Source organism: Sorex araneus, chromosome 3 (genome assembly GCF_027595985.1).
Source record: "Sorex araneus isolate mSorAra2 chromosome 3, mSorAra2.pri, whole genome shotgun sequence".
Taxonomy (NCBI): Eukaryota; Metazoa; Chordata; class Mammalia; order Eulipotyphla; family Soricidae; genus Sorex; species Sorex araneus.
In genome coordinates this window covers 73569265-73581617 of record NC_073304.1, presented here as the reverse complement: position 1 = coordinate 73581617, position 12353 = coordinate 73569265, and the positions used below count along the sequence as shown (strand labels likewise).

General features: G+C 48.5%; 1 protein-coding gene across 1 annotated transcript; it reads left to right on the top strand.

Annotated features, from left to right (window-relative positions):
- The first annotated feature begins 1113 nt into the window (after positions 1 to 1113).
- LOC101557524 (dehydrogenase/reductase SDR family member 2, mitochondrial-like) lies at positions 1114 to 9121 on the top strand. The gene is made up of 7 exons (XM_055132621.1): positions 1114 to 1181; positions 2524 to 2701; positions 3785 to 3886; positions 6040 to 6110; positions 7047 to 7098; positions 8163 to 8328; positions 8976 to 9121. Exons 1-7 carry the CDS (start codon positions 1114 to 1116, stop codon positions 9119 to 9121), a joined length of 783 nt encoding a protein of 260 aa, XP_054988596.1.
- Positions 9122 to 12353: the final 3232 nt, after the last annotated feature.

The following is a 12353-nucleotide window of genomic DNA, read 5'->3' as shown; positions in this document are numbered from 1 at the left end:
TTCTCTCTCTCTCTACCTCATCAGTTCCCTCATAGTTTCCTAGGGTGCTCTTTTGGGGGGCACAGGGAGGGGAAGTTCACACCCAAGAGGTGCTCAGGATTTACTCCTTAGTTCTGTTTCTAAAGAATCATTCCCGGTGGTACTTGGGGACCGTATGTGGGGTTGAGGAATCGAACCCGGTTCAGCCTTGTATTCAGCAAATGCCTTACCCCCTGCACTATCTCTCTGACTCTCTGAGCCATCTTATAAATAATTCCTTGCCTCAGCTCTGAGGCACATAAGACAATGATTGTTTCTTCATCTGAAGAGGTGTGAGAGGGTTGATGTGAGTTGAGACAAAGCTGTTCCTATTGGAGTTGTTGCTTCAATGACAGTCACAACTGTGGGGGGCTCTTTGGGTATGTGGGGCCTCACAGTAGACCTGGGGGTCAGGAGGGGTGATGGTGGAGATCCCCACAGAGAGAGGCTGGGCCTTTCCTCCAGTTGGATGAGAATTGTTTTTGTTGAAAGGAAGCAAACTTCCTGTCAGAGAGATGGACATGTTTAGTTTCTCTGATGAGCAGCCAATGCTGTTTACTGAAGTGGGTAACTGTGGGACAAGGACAAGGCAGTAAGGTGGGAGGTGACAAGGACCTCAAAAGGTTACCACAGTCTGGAGGAAATCAAGAGTTAAGTCCAGAGCTGTTTCTCTGTGGGAGGATGGGTGCATGGAAGACCTTGAAGAAGAGTATAGTTCCCTTCCTTGTTTGGGGTACAGAGACAAGACAGAGTCACATGGGCATCCACAAGGGCCACGCACTGTGGCTCACTACTTCTGCTGTGGCAATGTGGGTCACTGTGATGGGGAAACCCATCTGGGCATGGGCTATGGGCAGCGCTACTTCGCTGCAAAGTCAGGAGGTAGTGGGACTCGGATGCGAGCCTCCAAGGGAAGCTCCCACGGCAGCTGTTTGGAGACACCAAGCTAATGCATTTCACCATGTAATTGTCTTTCCAGGTTCTTCTCCAACTTTGGGTCCACAAGAGGGAAGCCAGAGATTGACTACCATGTTCAGAGCAGTGCCAGAAATCTTCAAGGGCCTTCATTGCTCCTTGGTCCCCCTCTCAGCAAGAATGAGCAGCAGCAGAGCTGGTAGGAACCTGGATCAGAAAGTGGCCATAGTCGCTGGGTCCACAAAAGGGTGAGTGATGGAAGTGCCCCAGCAGGTGCCGACTAAGAGAGGTGAACATACCGCCCAGAGGCAAGATCTGCAGTCTCACCCTGCTCACACACCTCTCTGTGACACCCCCCCCCCCCCCACAGTCAATGTATAACTCTTGTCTACATTTGTCTCCGAATCTCAGAGCCTCTTCTGAAACAAGGTCTGAATGCCAAGACTGGAAACACCCTGCTGCTTCTGAACTGATCAGAGGCGTGTAGTCCCTACCACTCACGACTGGAGAACTCTGAGGTTTCATTTAACTTGTCATTGGGAAATTCCTTTCCCCACCCACCAGCGACCCAAGGGAGCAGCCCAAGGCATTCTTCTCTTTCAGAGTCAGAGATTTTTTGGAAGCCCCCTCTGGGCACTGGGGACAACTCAGAGAGTTTTTCGAGAAGAACCTCTACTCTGTTACTCTTCCTCTCTTGTCCCTCCAACTCAGTACTACCCCTCCAACGGAGCAATAATCTATAATGAGTGCTTACCACATGTGGGAGCAGAGGTAATTTATGAGGTTACCTACTTCAAAAACTCATTTTTCTTTTCACTGTCTTTCCTATTCTATGCCAGCTCCAGATTCCGCCCCTGTCTTTTGAACTAATGAGTCATTGCAGATTTCCCCATGATGTTTACATCTTTGTGAGGTCCCTAAGGTGAGACCTTCCTGACCAGGGAGCAGAACCAACATTCCACCTGCCAAAGAGCTGGTTCATTCAAGAGAGGGGAACTCCGCCTTTGTGCTCCTTTTCTCCCAGCAACTTAACCAGCCCCATGGTAATCTTACAGAGATGGAGTTGGAGGGAGTGAGGAGATAGAGGGAAAGCTATAGATTTTCATCTGCAAGTCAGAGGAAAACTACGGGGCTTAGAGAAACTGAGTTTTGTACCTGAGGTCTCCTGCTAGAACAAAGAGAAAATGGAACCGAAGATCCTCTACCAGGTAGTCTGGGGACAACTGTTTACAACTGTTTACAGCTGTTTACAACTTTTCTGTCAGAACATTGCTTTTTTGTCAAAACATTGTCAGAACCATCTCACAAATTGATGTGAACATTTTCTCACTTTCTGTAGAAAGTCAGATTAAACTGATGTAATTATAACTTGTTGGAATTAAATGGGGCCATTTTGGCAAAGACCGGACACAGTACACAGTCATCCAACACTTCCTCTTCTCTTGGAAGGACTTGAAACAACTCAAGGGATACACTAGTGTACCTAGTATATACATCTAAATATATACAATCCATCTAGTATATCATGATGAGTTGTCAGGGGAGAGTGGGGACAGGTGGAGCCACTGTCACAACCTTTTCATTCTGCAGGATTGGCCTGGCCGTGGCCCGGCGTCTGGCTAGGGATGGGGCCCACGTGGTGATCAGCAGCCGGAAGCAGCAGAACGTGGACAGTGCTGTCGCCATGCTGCACGGGGAGGGACTGAGCGTGACGGGAACCGTGTGCCACGTGGGGAAGGCCGAGGACCGCGAGCAGCTGGTGGCCAAGGTGACGGATATGGGGATGTGCAGATTCCACCCTGGCAGGAGACGTTGGGGTCTCTGGTATTAGCATCTAAGTCAATAAAAGATGTCACCCAGGCGAGGAGCTGTCGGGGAGACGGGACAAATAGGAACCCAGGAGTGACTCAGAAGAGATGTTCCTGGCAGGAGGGAGTGCAGAGGTCTCTAGATGAGAATCCTGATCATCAATGGGTGGTCTGGAAGCCAGAGGCCAGTGCAGACCTGACCTGGGACATTGTGGGAAATAAACATACTCAACTGTCACCAGAACAGCTGAATGGGATCTGAATTTTCTTTTATAGAATTATTTGGGGAGGTTTGGAGGCCACACTAGCTGAACTCAGGGCTTATTCCTGGCTGGGTGCCCAGGGTTCACTTCTGGTGCTTGGGTTCGATCCCCCAAGGTTGGGGAACCATATGTGGTGCCAGGGATCAAAGCCAGTTCAGTCATCATATGTAAAACAAAGATCTTAACTAAACTACACTATTTCTCAGTCAGGATCTGCTTTTGTAAAGATCCCCAGTGATTTGTGTGTCTTAGAGTAGGCCAGCTCCTATGCTCCCCAGGGGTGGAAGTGGGGAGTGCAGGAGAGTTGAGGTCTGAAGGAAGCTCTGCGCCTGTGTGACAGTGACAATCTTAGAGCAGGAGAGACAACAACCACAGGACACAAGATGGACAGATGCATGCTCTAGAGAATGGGCTGGTCGTGCATGAGGCCAAAGAGACAAGTGTTCCAGAGAGGAGAAAGGTGGAGGAGGAGTTGATTAAAGATAGGAACAGGGAGAAAGGAGCATAAAGACAGTAAGTGAGTGAAAATCATGACTGGTGGCCGAGACTAGCAGCCTGACATCGTTTAGAAATGGAAATGAGTGCCAGGAGAGAGCAACTCAGCTGACTCTCATGGCTGAGTCTCAGGTGCTCTCCACAGCTCCAGGATGCCCTCCCATACAGGGTTTGGGGTACTGGGTATTTGCCCTTATGTTTCCAGCCTCCCTGGGGCGTGAGAGAGGTTTCTAGACATTCTTACTCCATCCCTTCACCTCAGGTCCTCTGTCACTTCCTTCACAGGCTCTGGAGCACTATGGGGGTGTGGACTTCCTGGTGTGTGTGGCAGGGGTCAACCCTCTGGTTGGGAGCACCCTGGGTGCCAGTGAAGAGGTGTGGGACAAGGTGAGGCGTGATATGGGATCCTTTATTTTGGAGGGGTGTAGGGGGCACACCCAGAGTTGCTCAGGATGTACTACTTATGCTGTGCTTATGTAGGACGCTGGGGATGGAGCCAGGGCCAAATGCATGCAAACACCCATCCACTGTACTATAGCTCCAGCCCCTGGTGAGGGATCTTCCGCCCTCCCTCTCTCTCTTTTTTTTTAACATCTACAGAGAGTTTTATTGTAATATTTTACTTATTAATGCAGACATTTAAGCAGTATCTATAATATAATATTTTCTTGCCTGGCAAGCTCTCCGTGGCATATTCAACATGCCAAATACAGTAACAATGATGGGTCTCATTCCCCTTACCCTGAAAGAGCCTCCAATGTGGCACTGTTGGGAAGAACAAGTAAAGAGAGGCTGCTAAAATCTCAGGGCTAGGACGAATTACTAGCATTACTGGTGCCCGCTCAAGCAAATCAATGATCAACAGGATGACAGTGACACAGTGATATTTATTTTTAAATTTTAATTTTTTTAATTAGTGAATCACCGTGAGGTACAGTTACAGACTTAAAAACTTTCGTGCTTGCATTTCAGTCATACAATGACCAAGTACCCATCCCTCCACCAGTGCCCATTTTCTACCACCAATGGTCCCAGCATCCCTCCCACCACCCCCACCCTATCCCCTCCACCCCAACACCCCACCTCTGTGGCATTCCCTTTTGCTCTCTCTTTCCTTTTGGGTGCTGTGGTTTGCAATAGAGGTATTAAGTGGCCATCATGTTCGGTCTGTAGTCTACTTTCAGCCCACATCTCCCATCCCGAGCGGGCCCTCCTAGCACCCTTTACTTGGTGGTCCCTTCTCTATCTGAGCTGCCTTTTCCCTGTGAGGCTGGCTTCTAAGCTGTGGAGTAATTCTCCTGGTACCTATCTTTATTATTCTTGGGTTCCACCTCTCTTTTGATCGTTTACACACACACACACACACACACACACACACACGCAAGCACGCGCACACACACACGTCTCACACATATGTCAATATTGACTCTATGGGTGAGAAGGAAACTCACCTGGTCCAAGTGCCATCAGTGTCACTGGGCACCGGCCACTCGAGCTATGCCAAGTGCCAGCAACCCCTTCCGCACTGACTCTCAAGGACCTGAGATGCCAGAGTAACTGTCTACCCACACAGAGGGTCCTGAGGTTTAGACTCACTGGCATCCCTTGGGGCCCTTGGTCTTTCCCAGAGTGGCCTCTCCTGCACACAGACAAGGCTTGGATGACACACCCCCCCCCCATCCATTGCAGCCCTCCCAGCGGGAGTCCACAGGGCTTGTCAGGGATCCTATTGCTCCTGTGTCCACAATCCTGATGACTTGAGGTCTCCCAGTGATTTTGACCTGGCCCACCCATCCTTGTGTGAGAGGCTCCTGTGCGGGGGGCACAGCCCCTCATCAGCTTCTCGCTCCCTCTCTCTTGAAGACCCTGCCCGGATCCTTCTCTCAGTCCTCATGTTCCAGAGCCTTACTGACTCTCCTCCCAATCATTCTTCTCTATACACACCCCAAAGGCACAACCGGGATTTTTGTTTTGTTTTGTTTTGTTTTGGGTTTGGGGGTCACACTCAGGGCTTACTTCTGGCTCTGCACTCAGGGATCACACCTGGAGGTGCTCAGGGGACCTTTTCAGATGCAGGGGGTTGATCATCCCAGCTGGCCTTGTGCAAGGCAAACACACCTAGCTGCTGTCCTATCTCTCCAGCCCGTGTTATTGGGCTTTGCCAGCAAAACAAAGATCCTGTTCCAGACCATTTCCTGACAGACAAGGGCTCGTGTAGGTCTTGGCTTTCGCTTGCATTTCAGTCATACAATGACCAAGTACCCATCCTGTTCTCTGTCTCTGGTTCCCAGCCCTTGCCCGAGTGTGACTGCCCAGTCCCTCCACACTGGGCACCCTGAGTCACACACAGTTTACTGTGGCCCCGCTGGCCTGAGCAGGACAGGGCCTGCAGCTTCCTTCTCTTGGAGGGGTCTGTCCCTCACAGGGACTCACAGAGCACAGTGACCCGCCACTTCCTGGCAGAGCTTAGCTGAAGTGTGGCCTGAGAATGGGCACCACACCCACTGCCTGTCTCCCCTCCCCCATGGCTCTGATTCCAGATCCTGGACGTGAACGTGAAGGCCCCGGCCCTGCTGCTGAGCCGGCTGCTGCCCCACATGGAGAACAGGGGGTGAGAAGGGAGCCGACACTGGGGTCTCTGCGCATCATCTTTTGGAGCCCTCGGAACGCCCGGAAGTGGAGGAGGGCGGGGCGGGGGCGTGGCGGGCTGTGTCCTTGCCCCCCCTCCCCCCCCCCCCCCCGTGTGGCCTTGTGGTGAAGATTGGCTGCTGGTGGCGGCCCTGCTTTCCTCTCCCTATCACAGACTTCGCCTTCCGAGCGGCAGCTGAAGGCAAACAGGGGCCTGAATGTCCCAGGTCCAGCCCTGGCTCCCTCGCTCTGCCCTGTTCTGGGGTCCTTGGGTGAGGGGCACGGTGACAGCTGCCCCACCTCACCTTCCCCTGCCCAGCCTGGCTTCTCTGTGTCCGGGCAGGGTGGTGGGGAGAGGGGTGCTCTGCTCTCGGGAGCCTCCTGGGAACCTCAGGCCACTGCCAGGAGATGCCCCTGGGCGGCAGGTGTTCCTGACCCCGTCAGCTGCCCACTGCCTTCCAGGTGTCCCCCACCTCCTTACCGTGAATCTCTAGCCGGCTTCCTAGGCCATGTCCTGGCCTGTCTGGTGTTTTATTATTATTAATATTATTATCATTATTTTTTAAAAAAATCAATGAACAGCTTTATTCTCTCAAATACAGCAGATGGGTAGACTTCCTACATGTCTGCTGAAGCATTAAGTCAAAGTCAGAGAAAGTATCCATAAGCTGCCTCCTGAACAGATGTGGTTTTTAAATTATTTCATGTTAATTTTTTACAATAGTACTGTTATTATTATAGTTTTTTTATTTGTATTGAAATATTTTTTAAACAGTTTTTTGGAGGTGCTGTGATTTGCAATACTCTTACTGGTGATTTTTCACTCACCTCCAATATTATGACTTTATGCTCACACCACGTCTGGTGTTTTCACTGAATGGGCCTTCTCGACCTCACTCAACTGCCTTTCTCCTTGCAGGGGCGGCTCGGTGGTCCTGGTCTCCTCCGTAGTAGGGTACCTGCCCATTCCAGTGAGTGTAAAATCACGAGGGGAGGGGGGAGCACACTTGACCCCACCTTGCAGGATGGAACTGCTCTGGATCACAGATGTGGCATGAAGATGTGTAACACAGGCTAGAATGATAGTACAGGGGTACGGCCCAGCAACCCACATGGTCCTGTGAGCCTTCTGGGAGTGATCCCTGAGCACAGATCCAGGAATAAGCCCCGAGCACTGCTGAGTAAGGCCCAAGCCACCACCACCCCTCCACTCCTGCTAAAATTAAAAAAAAAAAGTGTGTAGTGCTAAACCCAACTGAAATGGGTCATGTTTCATGATACTTTACCACCCCAGTTCCTATCTGAAGGCATTTTATATTTAGTGCCATGGGAGTATTTCCTATGTGCTTCCTTATTTCTTAGGTGGTTAGTTCATTCATGGGCTGGAGCGATAGAGCAGCAGGTAGGGAGTTCCCCTTGCATGCGGCTGAGCCGGGTTTGATTCCTCCGCCCTCTCGGAGAGCCCAGCAAGCTACCGAGAGTATCTCGCCTGCATGACAGAGCCTGGCAAGCTACCCGTGGTGTTTTCGATATGCCAAAAACAGTAACAACAAGTCTCACAATGGAGACGTTACTGGTGCCCGCTCGAGCAAATCGATGAGCAACGGTATGATAGTTCTGATAGTGGTAGATAGTGATAGTGCTAGTATCAGGCTCAGTGGGATTCTGTCATCTCACGGGGCCCTAAAATCCCCCAAATCTAAGAGCGATCAGCCATGTACTCAGCTGGGCACCATCAGTTTGTGATAAAGCAAGGCCTGCCTGTGGGTTTCTTCATGCCCTGTCCTGAGTATCTAGAAGCATGGTGTGGCGCTCTCAGTGTCAAGCTTAGACACGCAGAGTAGTGGCTTCTTGATGTTTCTATAAACTGAAAGAAGCCCCTCCACCTTGAATCATTATTCCTTGAAAAGGGTTTTGGGTCTTACTAAGGATGCTTAGTAGGGAACAAGATCTAAGTGCATCTGCTTCGTTTGGAGCCCAGAGTCCAGGACTGGTATCCCCTTTCCAATTGTCTTTATCTATGTTTGCTTTTCAGAAGCTGGGAGTCTACAACACCAGCAAAACAGCCCTGTTGGGCCTTACCAAGTCTCTGGCCATGGAGCTGGCTCCTAAAAACATCCGGGTCAACAGTCTGGTGCCAGGAATAATCAAGACAGACTTTCTTCAAATGGTGAGGGTCATCGAAGCTGCTTATTCTCCCTGCTTTCTCATGTGCCTCAGTCTCTGCTGCCCCTTCCCTGGCCAAGCTCCCACCTGGAGCCTGGAGCAAATGGGCTACACATGTGGCCTCTTCACACTCTAGGATAGTGTCCAGGACACTATTCAGAGGCTTTTGGATGGCAACCTTTCCCCTCTCTGCGGGGTCTGTTGCTTCTGAGAGCAACCTACCCTTGTCATTGAAACAGGCTCATCCTCCTCTCCTCACTGTTTGCATAAGGTCCCCGGTACTCCCATAGCTCTAGCCCATCCCTGCCACTTGACCTTTGCCTAACACTGATTTATAATCTTTCCCAGGAGAAAATTATGCCAAACGTATTATCTGACTATAATAAAGTCTTCAACACACAGCGGTAGGTTGAGCTTGGGATTCCTGGTCTGTGTTTACCTGGCAGGTGGGGGCGGGGGTGGAAGTTCGGTTCAAGAAGAGACAGATCCTCATTTTTCTCCCAGACTACTGGCCAACCCCTTTGTTCAGTCTGAGGGCAGCTCAGTCCTGGGCTTGGAGGGTGGGCATGGATCTGTGGAGCCCACCTTGATCTTTCCTGGGATGGGATTTAATGGGAATCCTGTGAGTTATTGGTCTGTAGGGGGTCACTGTGAGCCTGCAGGACCTGAGGTGAGAATTCAGTGCTGCGCCCTCACCTCCTCTCTCTTCCCTTCAGGTATGGGGAGCCCGAGGACTGTGCGGGCCTCGTGTCCTTCCTGTGCTCCTCTGATGCCAGTTACATCACCGGGGAGAACATTGTGGTGGCTGGCTACTCCCCTAAGCTGTGATGCAGGATGCTCCAGAGGGTGCAGCCATGGCCCTTGGGGGGAAATGGGGACTTTCTGCGGAGTTTCAGGTTCCCCACGAACCAACTTTGGGTCCAAGTTCTTAGAGGAAAACTTGCCCACGACAGTAAAATGTTTGAAACTTTTACTCAGAAATAAACACTTGTGGTCGCTTCTGATCTGGGCTTATTGTTTGACTTGAGATAGAAGAGCAGTTTCTTGACCTATACTCATCCCTGAATAAGTCTTTCCCTTATGACTGTCCCACAACCTCATCCCTCCAGTCCTTCCCATAAAATTGGAAATTGAAAATTGGGCTGACTACTTTTTCTGTGTTTCCCTAGATGCCCTTTCCACACTTCTCTGCTCTTTTTTTTTCCTTCTTCATTTTGGGTCACACCCAGCAATGCTCTGTTCTGTGTGTTCAGGGGTGCGGAGTTCAGGGAATGAGTTAACAGTCTTCCTTGGTCTCTAGGCTTGCAGTTGAATTCAGCCAATGGGAGACACTAATTGGAGTGGAGTGTAGGAGTGTAGGAGGAGATTAAAATTGGGGAAGTCGGGGAATTTCTTTCTCAGGCTCAAGTCTTTTCTGATTGTGGCCTCGATGCTTGTATTCCATCAGGGACTGGTTTGGATCAAACAATAAATGAGCCCATCAAAACACCACTTGAGGGGCTGGAGCTATAGCACAGCAGGTAGGGCATTTGCCTTGCATGCGGCAGACCTGGATTCGATTCCCAGCATCCCATATGGTCCCCCAAGCACCCAAGCACCGCCAGGAGTGCATAAACCAGGAGTAACCCCTGTGCATTGCCAGGTGTGACCCACAAAGAAAAAAAAAACACCACTTGAAATTGTAGTGAGAGTTCTGCAAGCCAATCTGAAAAGTCTGTCTTTACTATCCATGCACCCAATTCTTCCTGCCTGAAAAATTTTGCTTGTGTTGCAACCTTTTATCAGCAAGGTCAATATTCAGCTTGTCTTTACAGTTTAGCAATAGCTTTTGGTGTTTAGGGGTTATTACTGACTCTGTGCTCCTGGCACCATGTAGACAAGGTCAGCCACGTGTAAGGAGAGCATTTTAACCTTGTACTACCTCTCAGATCCACTAGGTATACCTTTTCCCCAACTTTTCTTGAGGTACCGTTGCTGGGCACCAACCCTGGGAAACAGGCCTGAAGCACAGGCGCCACAAGGATTAAAACAAAAGACAGAAAGACTGGAACTATAGTACAGCGGGGAGGGTGTTTGCCTTGCTCATGGCTGACGGGGGTTTGATCCCCAGCATCCCGTATGGTTCCCCAAGCACTGCCAGGAGTAATTCCTGAGTGCAGAGCCAGGAGTAACCCCTGTGCATAGCCAGGTGTTACCCAAAAGAGCAAAATAAATAAATAAATAAGAAAGACAGAAAAAGCTTGGGGTCAGGAGGCTTACAGCCTTGAGGACTGAGAGTCCAACTATAGCACATATAGCATTTATTGCTTATAACCAGTGGTCATCAAAAAAAAAAAAGGAACAATTTCCTTGGGTCAGGTGCCTAACTATCTTATCTATCCAGGTTACACTTTTACATATCTAAGGGTGTTAAGTTATGGTAATCATCAGTCAGCAGAATGTTCAAGCAAGGAGGCAAAAAATGGGTACAGAACCCCCACCAGACAGCATTCCAAGGCAGTATTCTGGATTAAAAGAATCCATAAACTTCTCTCCTTGTCTGTCTACCTAGTTCCCAAGACACCATGATTTACAATCCTGTTAATGACAGTTTCATGCATACAATGATCTAACACCACACCTTCCACCAGAGAATTTTAAGCCTCTGGTTTTCAGTAGATGTTATAGATCTGATGGTATGTCTCTATGGCAGAAGAATATTCTGCAGGCTTTGGGGCCTCTCCACACAGTGACAGGCTGGGAACAGTGAGTTCCCTCTACAGCCAGATTCTATTCCTGTTACCAATGTACTAAGAAGTCCTTGGTGATGAGTGTCAGGGTTTTTATTAAACTCTAATCAAACCTGATTGAGAAACATGCGTTTGACTGAGTTTCCTTGTGAATAGATGCAAAAAATTTTTAGTAAGAGTTGGTTCAACAATCTGTTAAAAAAGAGTAATGTAGGGGCTGGAGCGATAGCACAGCGGGTAGGGCGTTTGCCTTGCATGTGCCTGACCCAGGTTCGATCCCTGGCATCCCATATGGTCCGTTAAGCACAGACAGGAGTAATTCCTGAGTGTAGAGCCAGGAGTAACCCCTGAGCATCGCTGGATGTGACTCAAAAAGCAAAAAAAAAAAAAACAAAAAGAGTAATGTATATTGGGGCTGGAGTGATAGCACAGTGGTAGGGCGTTTGCCTTGCATGCGGTGAGCCCGGGTTTGATTCCCAGCATCCCATATGGTCCCCTGAGCACTGCCAGGGGTGATTCCTGAGTGCAGAGCCAGGAGTAACCCCTGTGCATCGCCAGGTGTGACCCAAAAAGCAAAAAATAAACATAAAAAGAGTAATATATATGACTAAGTATTTCTTTCTCGAATGAAAGTGCAGTTTACTATAAAGAAATTCATTGTATTCATTGTTTACAGGAGAAAAATACAGTGAAATCATTTCCAAAAAGGTCAGAAAAAGCTTGCATCACCATGAATTTGTGTGTGTGTGGTACTGAGGATTGAAGCCAGTATGTCACAAAGCATGAACACTTCAAGTGAATTCTAGTCAAATGAAAGTTATAAGTGTTTTGAAATTTTTAAATGTAAAGGAACAACATTCCCTAATTATCATTCCATTAATGTCAGAAGAAGATAATGATACTATCACTACTCCCTTACACTGTGCAGGAAATCAATGTAATAGGCCAGGTTTTTCTAAAACTCAAAAAATGTTAAAATAGATTAGCCTTACATTGTTTTCTGATGTTATCATTGACTTCCTAGAAATTGAAGACAATGAACCAATAATTTATTAGGAAACTAAGATTATAAATTATTTTAAAACATGCTGAAAGAACTTTATACATATTGATGGCAGTCAAAAATATAATTGAGAAGAATCTATTCAGAAATGTAGCAGTAAAAAGAATAAGAGTAAATGGAAAATAATTGTATGAAATCTACATAAAGAAAAATGTCCGAACTTGCCAAAGAACAAAGAAGAAAATCCTAATATGTGGGTAATGTGCCATGTTCCAAACTAAGACTGCCAGCTATGCTGTCAAGATATAAAATCAATTTTCCCCAAAAT